The sequence below is a fragment of the Scyliorhinus torazame genome, chromosome 10, assembly GCF_047496885.1.
Source record: "Scyliorhinus torazame isolate Kashiwa2021f chromosome 10, sScyTor2.1, whole genome shotgun sequence".
Lineage (NCBI taxonomy): Eukaryota > Metazoa > Chordata > Chondrichthyes > Carcharhiniformes > Scyliorhinidae > Scyliorhinus > Scyliorhinus torazame.
In genome coordinates this window covers 42,294,418-42,315,663 of record NC_092716.1, presented here as the reverse complement: position 1 = coordinate 42,315,663, position 21,246 = coordinate 42,294,418, and the positions used below count along the sequence as shown (strand labels likewise).

At 49.5% G+C, this 21,246-nt stretch overlaps 1 protein-coding gene across 4 annotated transcripts in view; it reads right to left on the bottom strand.

Moving 5' to 3' along the window:
* The window catches only part of piezo1 (piezo type mechanosensitive ion channel component 1 (Er blood group)), a 423,492-nt gene that overhangs the window by 127,120 nt on the left and 275,126 nt on the right, over positions 1–21,246 (bottom strand). For all 4 annotated transcript variants that reach the window (XM_072518003.1, XM_072518005.1, XM_072518006.1 and 1 more), the window contains exons 25-29: positions 20,096–20,252; positions 19,391–19,634; positions 17,054–17,150; positions 12,241–12,406; positions 8,906–8,995 (exon numbers count right to left, since the gene is read on the bottom strand). In XM_072518003.1, the coding sequence (XP_072374104.1) occupies positions 8,906–8,995; positions 12,241–12,406; positions 17,054–17,150; positions 19,391–19,634; positions 20,096–20,252 (754 nt within the window). The remainder of the gene's footprint in view (positions 1–8,905; positions 8,996–12,240; positions 12,407–17,053; positions 17,151–19,390; positions 19,635–20,095; positions 20,253–21,246) is intronic.

Below are 21,246 nucleotides of genomic sequence, written 5' to 3'. Positions count from 1 at the left end.
ACTGCTCTCTCCTCGGGCCAACCTCGCTGTCAGTGACTGCTCTCTCCTCGGGCCAACCTCAGTGTCGGTGACTGCTCTCTCCTCGGGCCAACCTCGCTGTCAGTGACTTCTCTCTCCTCGGGCCAACCTCGCTGTCAGTGACTGCTCTCTTCTCGGGCCAACCTCGCTCTCAGTGACTGCTCTCTCCTCAGACCAACCTCACTGTCAGTGACTGCTCTCTCCTCGGGCCAACCTCGCTGTCAGTGACTGCTCTCTCCTCGGGCCAAGCTCGCTGTGAGTGACTGCTCTCTTCTCGGGCCAACCTCGCTGTCAGTGACTGCTCTCTCCTCGGGCCAACCTCACTGTCAGTGGCTGCTCTCTCCTCAGACCAACCTCGCTGTCAGGGACTGCTCTCTCCTCAGACCAACCTCACTGTCTGTGACTGCTCTCTCCTCAGACCAACCTCACTGTCAGTGACTGCTCTCTCCTCAGACCAACCTCACTGTCAGTGACAGCTCTCTCCTCGGGCCAACCTCACTGTCAGTGACTGCTCTCTCCTCGGGCCAACCTCACTGTCAGTGACTGCTCTCTCCTCAGACCAACCTCGCTGTCAGTGACTGCTCTCTCCTCGGGCCAACCTCACTATCAGTGACTGCTCTCTCCTCGGGCCAACCTCACTGTCAGTGACTGCTCTCTCCTCAGACCAACCTCACTGTCAGTGACTGCTCTCTCCTCGGGCCAACCTCACTGTCAGTGACTGCTCTGTCCTCGGGCCAACCTCGCTCTCAGTGACTGCTCTCTCCTCAGACCAACCTCACTGTCAGTGACTGCTCTCTCTTCAGACCAACCTCGCTGTCAGTGACTGCTCTCTCCTCGGGCCAACCTCACTGTCAGTGACTGCTTTCTCCTCGGGACAACCTCACTGTCAGTGACTGCTCTCTCCTCGGGACAACCTCGCTGTCAGTGACTGTTCTCTCCTCAGACCAACCTCGCTGTCAGTGACTGCTCTCTCCTCAGACCAACCTCACTGTCGGTGACTGCTCTCTCCTCAGACCAAACTCACTGTCAGTGACTGCTCTCTCCTCGAGCCAACCTCACTGTCGGTGACTGCTCTCTCCTCGGGCCAACCTCACTGTCAGTGACTGCTCTCTCCTCAGACCAATCTCACTGTCAGTGACTGCTTTCTCCTCGGGACAACCTCACTGTCAGTGACTTCTCTCTCCTCGGGCCAACCTCACTGTCAGTGACTGCTGTCTCCTCAGACCAACCTCACTGTCAGTGACTGCTCTCTCCTCGGGCCAACCTCGCTGTCAGTGACTGCTCTCTCCGCAGACCAACCTCGCTGTCAGTGACTGCTCTCTCCTCGGGACAACCTCGCTGTCAGTGACTGCTCTCTCCTCAGTCCAACCTCGCTCTCAGTGACTGCTCTCTCCTCGGGCCAACCTCACTGTCAGTGACTGCTCTCTCCCCGGGCCAACCTCGCTGTCAGTGACTGCTCTCTCCTCGGGCCAACCTCACTGTCAGTGACTGCTCTCTCCCCGGGCCAACCGCACTGTCAGTGACTGCTCTCTCCTCGGGCCAACCTCACTGTCAGTGACTGCTCTCTCTGCAGACCAACCTCACTGTCAGTGACTGCTCTCTCCTCGGGCCAACCATGCTGTCAGTGCCTCCTGACTCCTCAGACCAACCTCACTGTCAGTGACTCCTGACTCCTCAGACCAACCTCACTGTCAGTGACTGCTCTCTCCTCGGGCCAACCTCACTGTCAGTGACTGCTCTCTCCTCGGGCCAAGCTCACTGTCAGTGACTGCTCTCTCCTCGGGCCAACCTCACTGTCAGTGACTGCTCTCTCCTCGGGCCAACCTCACTGTCAGTGACTGCTCTCTCCGCAGACCATCCTCACTGTCGGTGACTGCTCTCTCCTCGGGCCAACCTCACTGTCAGTGACTGCTCTCTCCTCAGACCAACCTCGCTGTCAGTGACCGCTCTCTCCTCGGACCAACCTCGCTGTCAGTGACTGCTCTCTCCTCGGGCCAAACTCGCTGTCAGTGACTGCTCTCTCCTCGGGCCAACCTCGCTGTCAGTGACTGCTCTCTCCTCGGGCCAACCTCACTGTCAGTGACTGCACTCTCCTCAGACCAACCTCGCTGTCAGTGACTGCTCTCGCCTCGGGCCAACCACGCTGTCAGTGACTGCTCTCTTCTCGGGCCAACCTCACAGTCAGTGACTGCTCTCTCCTCGGGCCAACCTCGCTGTCAGTGACTCCTGACTCCTCAGACGAACCTCACTGTCAGTGACTGCTCTGTCCTCAGACCAACCTCGCTGGCAGTGACTGCTCTCTCCTCAGACCAACCTCACTGTCAGTGACTGCTCTCTCCTCGGGCCAACCTGACTGTCAGTGACTGCTCTCTCCTCAGACCAACCTCACTGTCAGTGACTGCTCTCTCCTCAGACCAACCTAACTGTCAGTGACTGCTCTCTCCTCTGGCGAACTTCACTGTCAGTGACTGCTCTCTCCTCGGGCCAACCTCACTGTCAATGACATCTCTCCTCGGAACAACCTCGCTGTCAGTGACTGCTCTCTCCTCAGACCAACCTCACTGTCAATGACTGCTCTCTCCTCGGAACAACCTCGCTGTCAGTGACTGCTCTCTCCTCGGGCCAACCTCACTGTCAATGACTGCTCTCTCCTCGGAACAACCTCGCTGTCAGTGACTGCTCTCTCCTCGGGCCAACCTCACTGTCAATGACTGCTCTCTCTTCGGAACAACCTCGCTGTCGGTGACTGCTCTCTACTCGGGCCAACCTCACTGTCAGTGACTGCTCTCTCCTCAGACCAACCTCACTGTCAGTGGCTGCTCTCTCCTCTGGCGAACTTCACTGTCAGTGACTGCTCTCTCCTCGGGCCAACCTCACTGTCAATGACTGCTCTCTCATCAGACCAACCTCACTGTCGGTGACTGCTCTCTCCTCAGACCAACCTCACTGTCAGTGACTGCTCTCTTCTCAGACCAACCTCGCTGTCAGTGCCTGCTCTCTCCTCGGGCCAATCTCACTGTCAGTGACTGCTCTCTCCTCGGGCCAACCTCACTCTCAGTGACTGCTCTCTCCTCAGACCAACCTCGCTGTCAGTGACTCCTCTCTCCTCAGACCAACCTCGCTGTCAGGGACTGCTCTCTCCTCAGACCAACCTCACTGTCAGTGACTGCTCTGTCCTCAGACCAACCTCACTGTCAGTGACTCCTGACTCCTCAGACCAACCTCGCTGTCAGTGACTGCTCTCTCCGCGGGCCAACCTCACTGTCAGTGACTGCTCTCTCCTCAGACCAACCTCACTGTCAGTGACTGCTCTCTCCTCAGACCAACCTCACTGTCAGTGACTGCTCTCTCCTCGGGCCAACCTCACTGTCAGTGACTGCTCTCTCCTCGGGCCAACCTCACTGTCAGTGACTGCTCTCTCCTCAGACCAACCTCACTGTCAGTGACTGCTCTCTCCTCGGGCCAACCTCACTGTCAGTGACTGCTCTGTCCTCGGGCCAACCTCGCTCTCAGTGACTGCTCTCTCCTCAGACCAACCTCACTGTCAGTGACTGCTCTCTCTTCAGACCAACCTCACTGTCAGTGACTGCTCTCTCCTCAGGCCATCCTCACTGTCACTGACTGCTGTCTCCTCGGGCCAACCTCGCTGTCAGTGACTGCTCTCTCCTCGGGCCAACCTCACTGTCAGTGACTGCTTTCTCCTCGGGACAACCTCACTGTCAGTGACTGCTCTCTCCTCGGGACAACCTCGCTGTAAGTGACTGTTCTCTCCTCAGACCAACCTCGCTGTCAGTGACTGCTCTCTCCTCAGACCAACCTCACTGTCGGTGACTGCTCTCTCCTCAGACCAAACTCACTGTCAGTGACTGCTGTCTCCTCAGACCAACCTCACTGTCAGTGACTGCTCTCTCCTCGGGCCAACCTCGCTGTCAGTGACTGCTCTCTCCGCAGACCAACCTCGCTGTCAGTGACTGCTCTCTCCTCGGGACAACCTCGCTGTCAGTGACTGCTCTCTCCTCAGACCAACCTCACTGTCAGTGACTGCTCTCTCCTCGGGCCAACCTCACTGTCAGTGACTGCTCTCTCCCCGGGCCAACCTCGCTGTCAGTGACTGCTCTCTCCTCGGGCCAACCTCACTGTCAGTGACTGCTCTCTCCCCGGGCCAACCTCACTGTCAGTGACTGCTCTCTCCTCGGGCCAACCTCACTGTCAGTGACTGCTCTCTCTGCAGACCAACCTCACTGTCAGTGACTGCTCTCTCCTCGGGCCAACCACGCTGTCAGTGCCTCCTGACTCCTCAGACCAACCTCACTGTCAGTGACTCCTGACTCCTCAGACCAACCTCACTGTCAGTGACTGCTCTCTCCTCGGGCCAACCTCACTGTCAGTGACTGCTCTCTCCTCGGGCCAAGCTCACTGTCAGTGACTGCTCTCTCCTCGGGCCAACCTCACTGTCAGTGACTGCTCTCTCCTCGGGCCAACCTCACTGTCAGTGACTGCTCTCTCCTCGAGCCAACCTCACTGTCAGTGACTGCTCTCTCCGCAGACCAACCTCGCTGTCAGGGACTGCTGTCTCCTCGGGCCAACCTCACTGTCAGTGACTGCTCTCTCCTCGGGCCAATCTCACTGTCAGTGACTGCTCTCTCCGCAGACCAACCTCAATGTCGGTGACTGCTCTCTCCTCGGGCCAACCTCACTGTCAGTGACTGCTCTCTCCTCAGACCAACCTCGCTGTCAGTGACCGCTCTCTCCTCGGACCAACCTCGCTGTCAGTGACTGCTCTCTCCTCGGGCCAAACTCGCTGTCAGTGACTGCTCTCTCCTCGGGCCAACCTCGCTGTCAGTGACTGCTCTCTCCTCGGGCCAACCTCACTGTCAGTGACTGCACTCTCCTCAGACCAACCTCGCTGTCAGTGACTGCTCTCTCCTCGGGCCAACCACGCTGTCAGTGACTGCTCTCTTCTCGGGCCAACCTCACTGTCAGTGACTGCTCTCTCCTCGGGCCAACCTCGCTGTCAGTGACTCCTGACTCCTCAGACGAACCTCACTGTCAGTGACTGCTCTCTCCTCGGGCCAACCTCACTGTCAGTGACTGCTCTCTCCTCAGACCAACCTCACTGTCAGTGACTGCTCTCTCCTCGGGCCAACCTCACTGTCAATGACTGCTCTCTCCTCGGAACAACCTCGCTGTCAGTGACTGCTCTCTCCTCAGACCAACCTCACTGTCAATGACTGCTCTCTCCTCGGAACAACCTCGCTGTCAGTGACTGCTCACTCCTCGGGCCAACCTCACTGTCAATGACTGCTCTCTCCTCGGAACAACCTCGCTGTCAGTGACTGCTCTCTCCTCGGGCCAACCTCACTGTCAATGACTGCTCTCTCCTCGGAACAACCTCGCTGTCAGTGACTGCTCTCTCCTCGGGCCAACCTCACTGTCAATGACTGCTCTCTCCTCGGAACAACCTCGCTGTCAGTGACTGCTCTCTCCTCGGGCCAACCTCACTGTCAGTGACTGCTCTCTCCGCAGACCAACCTCAGTGTCAGTGACTGCTCTCTCCTCTGGCGAACTTCACTGTCAGTGACTGCTCTCTCCTCAGACCAACCTCGCTGTCAGTGACTGCTCTCTCCTCGGGCCAACCTCACTGTCTGTCACTGCTCTCTCCTCTGGCGAACTTCACTGTCAGTGACTGCTCTCTCCTCGGGCCAACCTCACTGTCAATGACTGCTCTCTCCTCGGAACAACCTCGCTGTCAGTGACTGCTTTCTCCTCAGACCAACCTCACTGTCAATGACTGCTCTCTCCTCGGAACAACCTCGCTGTCAGTGACTGCTCTCTCCTCGGGCCAACCTCACTGTCAGTGACTGCTCTCTCCTCGGGCCAACCTCACTGTCAGTGGCTGCTCTCTCCTCTGGCGAACTTCACTTTCAGTGACTGCTCTCTCCTCGGGCCAACCTCACTGTCAATGACTGCTCTCTCCTCGGGCCAACCTCGCTGTCAGTGACTGCTCTCTCCTCAGACCAACCTCGCTGTCAGTGACTGCTCTCTCCTCAGACCAACCTCACTGTCAGTGACTGCTCTCTCCGCAGACCAACCTCAGTGTCAGTGACTGCTCTCTCCTCAGATCAACCTCACTGTCAGTGACTGCTCTCTCCTCGGGCCAACCTCACTGTCAGTGGCTGCTCTCTCCTCTGGCGAACTTCTCTGTCAGTGACTGCTCTCTCCTCGGGCCAACCTCACTGTCAATGACTGCTCTCTCCTCGGAACAACCTCGCTGTCAGTGACTGCTCTCTCCTCAGACCAACCTCGCTGTCAGTGACTGCTTTCTCCTCGGGCCAACCTCGCTGTCAGTGACTGCTCTCTCCTCAGACCAACCTCACTGTCAGTGACTGCTCTCTCCTCAGACCAACCTCACTGTCAGTGACTGCTCTGTCCTCGGCCAACCTCGCTCTCAGTGACTGCTCTCTCCTCAGACCAACCTCACTGTCAGTGACTGCTCTGTTCTCAGACCAACCTCACTGTCAGTTACTCCTGACTCCTCAGACCAACCTCGCTGTCAGTGACTGCTCTCTCCTCGGGCCAACTTCGCTGTCAGTGACTGCTCTCTCCTCAGACCAACCTCACCGTCAGTGACTGCTCTCTCCTCGGGCCAACCTCGCTGTCAGTGACTGCTCTCTCCTCAGACCAACCTCGCTGTCAGTGACTGCTCTCTCCTCGGACCAACCTCGCTGTCAGTGACTGCTCTCTCCTCAGACCAACCTCGCTCTCAGTGACTGCTCTCTCCTCAGACCAACCTCACTGTCAGTGACTGCTCTCTCCTCGGGCCAACCTCGCTGTCAGTGACTGCCCTCTCCTCGGGCCAATCTCACTGTCAGTGACTGCTCTCTCCTCAGATCAACCTCGCTGTCAGTGACTGTTCTCTCCTCGGGCCAACCTCACTGTCAGTGACTGCTCTCTCCGCAGACCAACCTCGCTGTCAGTGACTGCTCTCTCCTCGGGCCAACCTCACTGTCGGTGACTGCTCTGTCCTCGGGACAACCTCACTGTCAGTGACTGATCTCTCCGCAGACCAACCTCGCTGTCAGGGACTGCTCTCTCCTCGGGCCAACCTCACTGTCAGTGACTGCTCTGTCCTCGGGACAACCTCACTGTCAGTGACTGCTCTGTCCTCGGGACAACCTCACTGTCAGTGACTGCTCTCTCCTTGGGACAACCTCGCTGTCAGGGACTGCTCTCTCCTCGGGACAACCTCTCTATCGGTGACTGCTCCCTCCTCGGGCCAACCTCACTGTCAGTGACTGCTCTCTCCTCGGGCCAACCTCGCTGTCAGTGACTGCTCTCTCCTCAGACCAACCTCACTGTCAGTGACTGCTCACTATGCAGACCAATCTCACTGTCAGTGACTGCTCTCTCCTCAGACCAACCTCACTGTCGGTGACTGCTCTCTCCTCGGGCCAACCTCGCTGTCAGTGACTGCTCTCTCCTCGGGCCAACCTCACTGTTAGCGACCGCTCTCTCCTCAGATCAACCTCACTGTCAGTGACTGCTCTCTCCTCGGGCCAACCTCCCTGTCAGTGACTGCTCTCTCCTCAGACCAACCTCACTGTCAGTAACTGCTCTCTCCTCAGACCAACCTCGCTGTCAGTGACTGCTGTCTCCTCGGACCATCCTCGCTCTCAGTGACTGCTCTCTCCTCGGGCCAACCTCACTGTCAGTGACTGCTGTCTCCTCGGGCCAACCTCCCTGTCAGTGACTGCTCTCTCCTCAGACCAACCTCACTGTCAGTAACTGCTCTCTCCTCAGACCAACCTCGCTGTCAGTGACTGCTGTCTCCTCGGACCATCCTCGCTCTCAGTGACTGCTCTCTCCTCGGGCCAACCTCACTGTCAGTGACTGCTGTCTCCTCGGACCATCCTCGCTCTCAGTGACTGCTCTCTCCGCACACCAACCTCGCTGTCAGGGACTGCTCTCTCCTCGGGCCAACCTCACTGTCAGTGACTGCTCTCTCCTCGGGACAACCTCTCTATCGGTGACTGCTCTCTCCTCGGGCCAACCTCACTGTCAGTGACTGCTCTCTCCTCGGCCCAATCTCACTGTCAGTGACTGCTCTCTCCGCAGACCAACCTCGCTGTCAGTGACTGCTCTCTCCTCGGGCCAACCTCACTGTCAGTGACTGCTCTCTCCACAGACCAACCTCGCTGTCAGGGACTCCACTCTCCTCGGGCCAATCTCAGTGTCAGTGACTGCTCTCTCCTCAGACCAACCTCGCTGTCAGTGACTGCTCTCTCCTCGGGCCAACCTCACTGTCAGTGACTGCTCTCTCCGCAGACCAACCTCAATGTCAGTGACTGCTCTCTCCTCAGACCAACCTCACTGTCAGTGACTGCTCTGTCCTCGGGCCAACCTCACTGTCAGTGACTGCTCTCTCCTCAGACCAACCTCGCTGTCAGTGACTGCTCTCTCCTCAGACCAACCTCGCTGTCAGTGACTGCTCTCTCCTCAGACCAACCTCGCTGTCAGTGACTGCTCTCTCCTCAGACCAACCTCGCTGTCAGTGACTGCTCTCTCCTCGGGCCAACCTCACTGTCAGTGACTGCTCTGTCCTCGTGCCAACCTCACTGTCAGTGACTGCTCTGTCCTCGGGCCAACCTCGCTGTCAGTGACTGCTCTCTCCTCGGGCCAACCTCACTGTCAGTGACTGCTCTCTCCTCGGGCCAACCTCGCTGTCAGTGACTGCTCTCTCCTCGGGCCAACCTCGCTGTCAGTGACACTTAATGTTTCTGTTGAATTGTGTCCAAAGTGTCTCGATTGTGTTTCAGACCTTTAGATAAACCACAGTTAAAACGCCCTATTCTATAGATCAATGCCTTCATTCATTCAATGAACTTACTGTCTTTTTAACTGTGCTATGGACTTCTTTTCGGCCTCACGATGGAAATTCATGTTTTTGATGATACTCGCGTTGAACAGCTGGAAACCTCTGTGAGTAAACAAAAGCATTATTTCAAAAGATTCTTAGCATTTTAATATTCTTGTTGGGCAAAGGAAAACTCTGACAGTAATGCAGCGAAGGTGGAGGCACAGTCTGCAGTAAATAGTCTCAACATTACAATTATCCCCTAAATAACAATATTTTGTCACGCTTACATATTAAAGAAAAAAGACTTGCATTTATATGGCACCTTTCATGACCACAGGGCACCCCAAAGTGGTTTGCACCCAACATGTGGTCACTGTGGTAACATAGGAAATGCAGTAACCAATTTGCGCACAGGAAGTGCCCACAAACTGCAACGTAGTAATGACCAGGTAATCTGTTTTATTCTGATGTTGATTGAGGGCGATGTATCGGTCAGGACACCAGAGACAAATCTCTAACTTAATTGCAGTGTTAATGTAAGCCTACTTGAGACACTAATAAAGATTATTATTCTTCAAAATAGTGTCAAGGGAGCTTTTGCATTAGAAAGCAGACAAGGCCTTGGCTTATCACCTTAAACTTGGCTGCTAATTAATATCTATCTCAACATCAGTTGTCCAAGGATCACCTTTTGACGATCAACTATATCTAGAAATTTGTTGAACGTGCAAGCATACAGGCATGTCTGGACCTATTGGACAGTGATGGCTGTATGGGTGCAGGGAAATTGATGTGTAATGATTAGTTTTGTTTTCGATTACACACAATCAAAGTATATTAATTGATTAACGTAATGCAATAGTATTCTGTTTAAACTGTAAGCACTGGAGGGCTTTATATCTTAGCATCATGTGACACTGCTTTGCTTCACGTGACAGAGTAGTGCACCGTGGGACTTTAGACAGAACAAAGGTGACACAGGAATGAGTTAGTTTCAGAACAACTGCTGAAGAGGCTCCTAGAACCATAGAATTCCGACAGTGCAGAAGGAGGCTCTTTGGCCCGAGTCTGCACCGACCCTCTGAAAGGGCAACCTACGTAGACCCACTTCCGCGTCCTATCCTCGTAACCTGACCTAACCTGCACATCTTTGGACTGTGGGAGCTAACCCAGAGGAAACCCACGCAGACACGGGGAGAAAGTGCAAACCCCACACATATAATCCCTGTTGTTCTTATTTCTATTTCGCGTAGCCACATTTCGAGAACTTGTAGCCTTCAATGTTGATCGGTCAAGTTGCATCCTGTCACATCGTTAACTCCTTATCAAAGCCTGGCGCTATCAGCAAAGGAAGATTCGGAGGGATTTATTGTGTGGAGAGGAAGAAAGAATGACAACGGCTGTGTTCAATATTAAGTTAATTTTCATTTGTAGTGTTTTAGAAGAAAAGCAATCACATTTGGCTCAATGCATTATTTGTTAACAATTGTAAGTTAGGGTGATTTGTTTTGTAACTGTATAATCCTTTTAGACTTTTCTCACTCAAGACTATGTATTAACTCAATGTATAAGGAGACACTACTGTCTCACATTTTATCCACCAATTATTGCTATGCACTTATATTTTATACACACGCTGTATAATTTTTAAGCACTGTCTACTTTGTAATCTTCTGCAATAGGTTTGCATAGTTTTAGGGTTATAAGCGATTTTACCATTCTATCCTTTGTTTTAACTGGGTGCGGTTTAACAGAAAAGTTTCTAAGTGTCATTAGTGACGGGTTTCTCAGGGAGTTTCCCGCCGGCTCTGCTTAGAATCTTTTTCACCACGGAGGAGCTGAACTCCGAAACTGGGCCGCATTTTGAGAGCGTGACATTTCCAAGTCAGCCTCTGGATCCTCTACACCCCTCACCCATGGGCAATGCCACCCCCACATACGTGGGCACTACCCCACAGCCCCCCAAGGGAAGACACCCAGCTGTGGGGTCCCCTCTGCAGACCCCCCCACACACCCTCATAGCCCCCCTTCCAGGACCCCCACCTGTCATCCCCCCAACCTCTCTGAGGCCCCTTCTTACCTGCCCCACTCACCCACCCTTCATACACCCCCACCTTCACCCTCCTTTCATGAGCATGGCCCTGACCCTTGGCAGTGCCGCCCTGGCACCTGGGTAATCCATATTGCAGGGGGACGGCCAAGGGGCCACCCTACAGTATCCCTGGTCACCGAGGGGCCTCCGATGACCTGAGAAACCCCCCGGCTGCCGTTCCGCCTGGTGCATGTTTGTGTGGGCCAGTACTGAACGGCGCCCGGCTGTGGCCTCCCTGGGGAGGCCGGTAGATCCCGGGTGGCCGGTAGATGCCGGTTAAGTAGGCTTTAAGTAGGTTTAAGGCCTACTTACCTGAGTTTAGCTTTGTCCCTTCCATTGTGGGCGGGTTCCTGATCCCGACGCCTCATGGGATTTGGGTAGATCCCACGAGGCGTCGTGGCTGTCGGGAAGCCCGCGGGGGCCTTCACCCAGGATTTACTGGCCACATAGCCGGTTGATTGTGCCCAAAGTAACTCATTCCATGTACCGACAACCTGAGAGAAAAACATTATCTAGCAAATGGCCCCTAAAAACAGCCATTGATATGTGTTTAATTTAATGAGAAACTTGCAGCAATTAAGCAAAATCTGAGACAATAAGCTCAAGGTATCATTCATCAGGACATTCATTTAGGACACCTATCCTAAACAAATGGGAAAGGAAGATATCATAAAACATCCTTTTATTTTAGCAAGATAAGATTTAGGAAAATCTCAAAAAGGAGCAAGCCCACCATTTTTTCCATAAGGGGGACACACAGCCAACAGGAGCTCGGAATGGTGAAAGGGCAATCCGAGTTGGGGTGGGTGAAACTCCAGTGGGTCTCGCTGCTCAAATTTTGCACCGTTCTGCAGCTCAGATTTAAGGTGGGATTGCAAAGAAAAATTCTGGTTCTGCCATCAGGATACTCCAGCAGTGTCAGGGGACAGGGTGCGTTATATCTGAGCCTCGCCCTGTTCTTTCCCATTGTCTACACACCCTTTCCAGCAGGATGAGGAAGCTTGACTGTTTTTCTTTCCTCTCTAGCCCTGAAACACTCAAAGCAATTTCTTCTCCAAATCCTGCAATGTCTTCTAAGTTTACAATATGAACCAAACCAGGAAATACTTGGCTTTTATTCAACAACCTGTCATGATGTCAAAACTTTTTTTTAAAAATGCTTCGCATTATAAATTATGTTTTTTCGAGTACAGTACAGAGGGATCTTTAATCATCACTCAGGAATCCACTCATACTAGATTGAGAAAGCCTCCTTTATGTGATCTTACTATACCTGGACGCTTGTAGTTTGGAGGCTCTCATATCTGCAGCCATATGTATGAAATAATAACTGAGGAAGACTCTGCGCTGAAGTAAGAGGAAAAAGAAGCAAATGCTATCCCAGATTATGCCAGCTTCACCAATTGGCAAAATGCATTCCTGATCCTTTAATTCATTTTCTGAAAAATAATTAATAAAAATACAATAAAGTTATTAGAAATTACCCGAAACAATAAGAATCTGCTGCGTAACTGAAAATACGATATTCCGTGCAATCTCACGACTAGTTACGATAACTTACTTAGCTTGATTAGTAAGTTCGCAGACGACACAAAAATTGCCAGAGTTGCGGATAGTGAAGAGCAAGGTTTTTCAAACTTAGGGTCGCGGACCCGTAGGTGGGTCAGGAGGGTCGTGGAGCGATCGCTTGTGGCATTCCCGATTGCGGGAATAAGTCCCCAGCTGCCGCGACTGACTTTTAAGAGCGCTGGCAGTCCCTGATTGGTTGCGGCATTTGAGGGGGCGGGCGGCGCGAGGCTGAGTTGTGTGCTGGTCACCGCATGAAGAGCGGTGGGTGGGGGGACTGGGGCTGATGGCCGTCCATGTGATGCTAACAGTGGTGGCCCCAGCTTGGAGCTCCGCTCTGCTGTGGGCAGCACGATAGCACAGTGGTTAGCATAGTTGCTTCACAGCTCCAGGGTCCCATGTTCGATCCCCAGCTTGGGTCACTGTCTGTGCGGAGTCTGTACGTTCTCCCCGTGTCTACAGGTGCCCCGGTTTCCTCCTACAGTCCAAAGATGTGCAGGTTAGGTGGATTGGCCATATTAAATTGGCCTTAGGTTTGGTGACGTTACTGGTTTACGGGGATAGGGTGGAGGTGAGGGCTTAAGTGGGGTGCTCTTTCCAAGAGCCGGTGCAGACCCGATGGGCCAAATGGCCTCCTTCTGCACTGTAAATTCTATGATCTATGTTCTATGATCTACTGCTCATCCTTTGCGTGCTGCTCGAATCGTCCCCCGCCGCCGATCGGCAGCATGCAACCAGCGGCCCCATGGTAAATCTGTTCAACGGACAGCACAACGTCCATTTGCACTCCTGCAATGGTAAGTACTGCTCGGGAAGTGGTCTGTGACTGAGGTGGATACAATGAGAGGAAGCCCGGCTAGGTTTATCGGAATACTGATTAAACAAGGCCAGTCAATAGGGCTGACATATGTGAATACTGGAAGAAACCTACAGACATCACTTTGTGTTGACATCTCTGGAAACCAGGATGTGAGTGCTTTTGGTGAGAATGGAGCAGGAGGTGACTTGGATGTTCGGATAGTGCAATGCAGTGGAACCGGTAAGAAATAGTGTGACATTGTGTGTGTTTGACAAGTTACTTCATCCCCCTCAAAGTCGTAGTTTGTAAAGTAAAATCGAGATTGTACATTTTTCTATAATTGGTTAAATTTCGAAATAAATGGGAATATATTCAAAACGCAGTTTCTGTGTAAATGCAAGGATGTACATGTTCAATTGAAGTTATTTTAATTTTTAGCAGTAAAAAGCCATAAATTTGGAAAAATCTGGTCTTAGAAATAAAGTTTCAAAATAAAAAAATGAATGCCGGCTGAGACCGGACTTTAAATATGAACAATGAGTCTTTCTGCCAGAGGCAGCAGCAGAGAGAAGGTCTCGCGTCCGGCACGTCAATGCTTCGGGTGCAAAATCATAGAGGTGAGATTTCTCCATTTTGTAGCTGCCAGCAAGCAAGCAACAGGACTGTGTGAAGAACTGAAGTCAGTTCATTTGATGAATGGAATGAAATGAAATGAATGAATTAAAATCGCTTATTGTCACAAGTAGGCTTCAAATGAAGTTACTGTGAAAAGCCCCTAGTCGCCACATTCCAGCGCCTGTTCAGGGAGGCTGGTACGGGAATTGAACCATGCTGCTGGCATGCCTTGGTCTGCTTTCAAAGCCAGCGATTTAACCCTGTGCTAATAAGCTGGAGAGGGCCAGAGATACAAACAGACCAGGATCTCAGAACTAAATCTACTGGAAAGAGCTTCTCAGGAGAGTCCACGGTAGGACAAGGCAGTGCTGGTGTGAGCTGTATCCCGAGCTCCAGGGCCTCTGGTGAACAAACAATTAAGAAGAAACTGAAATCGGGAACAAAGCAGTATAAAGATGATTTCTTGAGGTATGGCTTTAATTGTGCCAGTGCAAATCAGGGTGCAAAGCCCATTGTGTGTTATATGCAGGGGGTTACTGACAAATGACGTTTAAAACCCTCAAATCTTCGAAGGCATTTGAAGACTAAGCATGGAAAGTTCGAGGACAAACCTCTTGATTTTTTTTCAAAGCATGCAGCAAGAATATAAATCGTCAGCTGAAGTCCATAGCAGAAATGTTATATAGAATGACGAAGCAAGAAAGATCGTAAGGACTAAGCAGGCCCTCCTGCCACATTAAAAGTAAGCAATAATGGTGTGTCGCGAAGGTTGGCCGGTGTGGGTCACGAGCCTCAGCCGGCATGTCTCACGAACGTCAGTCAGCATGTTTCCCAAAGACCCGCCGGTTGGTAAAAGTGGGTCCCGGGAAAAAGTTTGAGAAACACTGGTGAAGAGGATTGTCAGAGGATACAGCAGGGTGTAAACTGGTTGGAGTTTTGGGCAGATGGAGTTGAATCCAGGGAAGTGTGAGGTAATGCACTTTGGTAGTCCAATGCATGTCGGAATTACACGATAAATGGTAGAACTCTTGCGAGTACTGACAGGCAGAGAGATCTGGGCGTGCATGTCCACCGATCACTGAAAGTGGCAACGCATGTGGATAAGGTGGTCAAAAGGCATACGGCATGCTGGCCTTCATTGGTTGGGGCATTGAATATAAAAATTGGCAAGTCATGTTGCAGCTGCACAGGACCTTAATTGAGCGTCATTTGGAGTATTGTGTACAATTCTGGTCGCCACACTACCAGAAGAATGTGGATGTTTTGGAGAGGGTACAGAAGCGGTTTACTAGGATGTTGCCTGATATGGAAGGCATTAGCTATGTGGAGAGGTTAGATAAACTCGGTCTGTTCTCACTGGAACGATGGAGGTTCCAGAGGTGACCTGATAGAGGTCTACAAGATTATGAATGGCATGGGCAGAGTGGATAGTCAGATGCTCTTTCCTAAGGGAGGAGAGTCAAGTATAGGGGGCATAGGTTTAAAGTGTGTGGGGACAGATGTGCAAGGCAACATTTTTACACAAAGGGTTGTAAATATATGGAAAGTGCTGCTTGGGGAGGTGTGGGAGCAGGTACGGTAGCGGCATTTAAGGGGCATCTAGACAAATATATGAATAGGATGGGAATGGAAGGATACGGACTCCGTAAGTGCATACGGTTTTAGTTTAGGCAGGTACCATGGTCGACGCAGGCTTGGAGGGCCGAAGGGCCTGTTCCTGTGCTGTATTGTTCTTTGTTCATTAATCTTACTCCCCGTGCCATCTGTGTCTATATTTCTTGTTATTTAAGGACGGTAATCTGGAATATGAACTTTGCTTCAACTGCAGTCATTCGTGTTCTGCATCCACCTGACGGGATTGTTGCTATTGGCTTTAACTGCCCCGTTGGAATTTCTTGGGCCGAACAAAGCTAATCTACCGACCTCAAACAAAGTGAAATCAGAGATAAAAACAGAAAAGCCTGGACAAGCTCAGCAGGTCCTCCAACTTAACCCGCCTTCTTGTTTTTCAGTCTGCTTGGTTTGCCCCAATGTAACCCCAACCTCTCTCCGCTGTAGAGCCATCTGCCCCTTGTTTTTCCGTTTTGTTTCCATTGTTTCATGTTCTATGTTCTAAGTGTGGGTGGTTCATTTTTAAAAAAAGGGGCAGCACGGTAGCCTTGTGGATAGCATAATTGCTTCACAGCGCCAGGGTCCCAGGTTCGATTCTGGCTTGGGTCACTGTCTGTGCGGAGTCTGCACATCCTCCCCGTGTGTGCGTGGGTTTCCTCCGGGTGCTCCGGTTTCCTCCCACAGTCCAAAGATGTGCAGGTTAGGTGGATTGGCCATGATAAATTGCCCTTAGTGTCCAAAATTGCCCTTAGTGTTGGGTGGGGTTACTGGGTTATGGGGATAGGGTGGAGGTGTTGACCTTGGGTAGGGTGCTCTTTCCAAGAGCCGGTGCAGACTCGATGGGCCGAATGGCCTCCTTCTGCTCTGTAAATTCTATGTTCTATGAGCACTGACATTGTTCTCCGATGAACACCTTCTACTAAATTACCTTTATGCCCCTATTAGCACTTCTTCAGTCTTTTATGCCACCATTAACACCCTCGTTGTCTTATGTCCGTGACATCTCCCCTCAGCTCCAACCTATCCCCACTCTCCAACTATATACCAATTACATTTCTACCCCTCTTCGGCTGTTTCGAAGGATCTTTGTTATCTTTGTTTCTCTCCCCACAAGAGCTGCCAGACCTGCTGAGTTTATCCAGCATTTTCTGTTTTTATTTCAGATTTCCAGCGTATGTAGTATTTTGCTTTTATTGCCGTGCAATCTAATATTTATTTTCATTACATGTACCAGGTGAAATCCAAAAGAAATAAAGTATATTCCCGAGTCAGCAGAGTATGGGTGTTAGCGTCGCAAAAGGATCACTGCAGAATCAACATTCTCTTATTCTTTCCATCCGATTACCATTTTTATTGGAGAAGAGAATCAAGCGAAGTGCAAGATGATCAGTCAATTGCTGTCACTAGTTTTGTACCAAGGCAAAGTTACACCTCAGTGCATCGTTTCAATCCACAAACAAACTGATAACAGTGTTGAAGAGAAACAAGCTCTTACCATCATAGTAGCCTTTGATAGTACAGTGCAAGCTGAATAGTTGAATCATCCAGCAGAAATTACTTTGGAGTTGCTTCAAGAAAACACAAGCCAGGAGCTGGAGACAAAAGCAATGAAAGCGTGATTACATTAATTTAAAAATATAGGAAATCTACTTTGATATAACCCTGGTTTATAATTTCCACAATAATTGCACCCGAGATAACAATATTATTCTCAGACCCCATTAGTGAGAAAGATTTTCAATTTACAAAAACAATCCACTCCCAGATGTTTAAACAAAAACTACACCCAGATTACAATTGTAGAGCTACCATGCGTTCTTATTTGTATGAAAGCTAATCAGGCAACCACCTCTCCAAGGCATTCTAATTCAATCTGTCACTAAAGTTAGTTGGAGTAAACAAATGTTTTCAAAACATTTTATACACTTGTCCAGAAATGTACCCAAATATCTAGTTCAATGCACATTTCTATACATTGGCAAAGAGGTTGTGGCAGCATCATTCAGGAAAGTAGAAGCTTTCAGAAGTGCCAGATCTATTTTTGGACATTGAAGATGGGGCAAAAAGTGAAGGATGGGGTAAAAGGTTGTGCTTTTCCATTTGATTTTAGCTATCCTCCATTCCATGTTGAAGTAGATGTTAAGCCTTTCAATTTGAAAAAAAAGAATCCTTTGAGAGATGAAGTCAAATTGTTACACCTAAATAAGCATTGGTTTCAGCTTAAACTGGGACAAACGGTGCTCAAAAGGTTGCCAGCTTATCTAGCAAGGGAATCATCTGTCTCGTGCAGGAGACTCTCTCTTCGTCTGGTAGGAATTTACATGTATCATGTGAAACCGAAAAGAAGTGCAAGTATTTTCTCGAGTCAGCAGAGTACGAGTGTTAGTGCAAATGCGCGCTGACTGAATCAGCATTCTCTTGTTCTTTCCATGTGATTTCCATTTCTATTGGAGAAGAGAATCGAGCAAAAATGCAAAGTGACCAGTCAATCTCTTATCACGAGTTTTGTACTAGTGGTGGCCGAATGCTGATTAAAAGTTGAGCAATTTCCTTCTGTCCATACACGATTCCAGATAACCATCCAGATTTTAAAAATTAGTTTAAAAACCGATCAACTAATCAACAGTCCACAAATAAAAAATTATTTATTCAGGGGCAGTTCATTGTCCATCAAATTTTATTAATCATATCGCCATCAGAAACCTAGCTATACCTGATTGAACAAGGTATTTTTTTAATGAGCTTTCCAATTGTGACATTGAAGTTGAAATTCTCACGGACTTTAATGCTTGCTGGCTCTGAGGGGAGACACAATGCAGTCTGTGTCAGGACACTGAGTGACAGTTTACACCTTCTCAATTTCCACTCTGGCCTGCTTACGCCCGATATCCTGAAGCTGCGGTCAGTTCCAGAGGGATGATCAGGACGAACATGGATAGTTCATCATCAACATCAGCTCCCACCCCCGAAAATCTGGGCTGTTGTTTCAGGCCCTTCTTCAGAATTAATGTTTTGTAAACAGGCAGATCTATAATGTCTTATGATTTCATTAATCTATCCAGCCAGTTTGGTGCCTTGATTGTGAAGGTGCAAATTGCTCCCTCCATGCTTTGGTTCCCATTCAACTGTGGCTAAACAGTCTTCTATGTTAAAAGATACTTGTAGATACCCCAAAATGGGGCTGCCGAGCGTTACAGCATAAAATGAAAGTCCATAATTAACAAACTTTGTTGCAATAACATGTTTGTAATGTTCAGACCTATATAAGTCACATGGCCTAAATTTTGCTTTACTCAGACGGCATTTAAGTTTCAGCTAATCTAGTCAGTTTTTGAATTAGCTTTCATTAAATATTTAACTGTGATGCCACATCAGGCAGGGCATATTGTTTAGGAGTGCTGCATAATCAGAAGAGCTTCCATTAAAGTTTGAATGTAGGTACACGTCAGTGCTACAAGGTTTTGCATCTGTAATCCCGCACAACGGACAGCCACCCGATGCTTTTGTTTCTGCACTTCCTATTGCCAAATTTCAAAGCAGTTTTTTCATAGGCCTTGCCCACAAACTTTCCCATTTACAATTTGGTCACAGGAGAGGAAGAATGAATTGAAGAAATATTCTTAAGTACCACTATTTATTTCCCATTGCAAAATGAACGGCAGTACATTTTTTTAAAGTCTAGATTTCTAGACAAAAGAGTCAGCAGTGAGCATTCCAAATCAAGAAACTCACTAACAACATTTTTAAAAGCAGTTAATCCTGCACTGCTCTTTATTTATTGGAATATTTACTCCCTGAATATTCTTGATGTTTTGATAATGGAAAGACTCACTGAGAGCATATTCTTCGCAATAATGACTGTGACATTGTACATAATCAGGCAATCCCAAAAGTTCAGCCGACTTGTTGCTGGCTTCAGTAGGAGTCTTCTGCCAAACAGAAGTAAATAGAACGAGGCAAGCAGGTAGCCAAGACCAAACACACTTATTCGAGCGGAGCCGGTGGCAAAAATAACTGCCGCCACGAGCCAGAAGAGGTACCGAAAGACAGCAACTTTTATCATGTCCAGGTAACATCTGCAGAACAGAAAGAATTCTATGTTAGCTAGCCTCCATACGGTATATAATTTCTGATTGCACTGCCATGAGCACTAGCAATATTAAGAACAGTTTTAGTATTGTTTTAAATCAATCTGGTGGAGAAATATTTGGTCACCAATGATCATTTTGTTCTACAAGGCTGATCATCAATCCATATCCCCTCAGAAGAACAAAACTTCTTCTAAAATCATAGAAATGCGCAATGTTTAGTTTATATCTTCCTTCTTAAAGGTTGACATTTTTCCATGTGCTAACCAAAGTAAGTGACTAGAAAAAAATCACACATTGAAAATATCTCAGTATAAAATTTTTCATCAGCATTATTTCACCATTGTAAAAATTTCAATAACAACACCAGTTTCGTACATCTATAAAATCTGTAATCACATGAAATCCAAAGTCAGTTTCAAGTGTAGAGCAACCTCTTTCAAACTTACCTACAGTATATATAGTTTGGCACGGGATTCAAGTCCTTGCCAGCCATGGGATCAAGATCATCTGTATTTGCTCCACCTATGGAACTGACCTCCTCCTTCCTCTCATCAATAAATACCTGCCATTGGTGGGATACACACATCAGCAATAGAAAATCATCTGTAATAGAAAAGAACGATGAAACAGTCTCAATAATGCCCGTCAAAGACACACTGACTCTTACCAGTTTTTACAGATGCACTTTGGAAAGCATCCTATATCTGGCTGCATCACAGCCTGGTATGGCAACTGCTCGGCCCAAGACTAAGAAACTACAGAGAGTCGTGACCACAGCCCAGTCCATCACACAAACCTGCCTCCCATCCATTGAATCTGTCCACACCTCCCGCTGCCTGGGGAAAGCCCACTCGGCTTATTCACTCTTCCAACTTCTTCCATCGGGCAGGAGATACAAAAGTCTGAGAACATGCACGACCAGACTCAAAAACAGCTTCTTCCCCACTGTTGCCAGACTCCTAAATGACCCCCTAATGGACTGATCTGATCTCTCCACACATCTTCTCTACTGAGTAGTACTACACTCATGTATGCTTCACCCGATGCCTGTGACGATGTATTTACATTGTGTATTTTCGGAACATTGTGTATTTTATGTACATTGTGTATTTTATGTTTGCCCTATGTATTTTCTTTTCATGCTTGAATGATCTGCCCGAGCTGCACGCAGAACAATACTTTTCACTGTATCTCGGTACACATGACAATAAACAAATCCAAATCCTAAACAATGAATAAACAATGTAACATAATTTAAACAACAGAAGGTAAGACGTTACCAATATAAAAGCATTAGCACATACTACCACACATAAAGTTACTTTAAATAGAAAACCATCTCATGCTATTTTCTTCTGCCTTGCCATGGAAATTTTCAGGCACCTGCCAATCAAACATCCTCACCCAAGTCTGAAGTTCACAGGTTCAAGGCCCTCTCTGGAACTTGAACACATCTAGGCTGATGCACAAGTTACAGCGATGAGAAAATGGGCGGAATTCTCCGATCTCCCGCGCGCAGCCGCTCCGACGCCGGGACGCCATTCTCCGATGCGTGGCAAAATGGGCGCTCGCACATGGCGCCCGGCCGCTTGGAGAA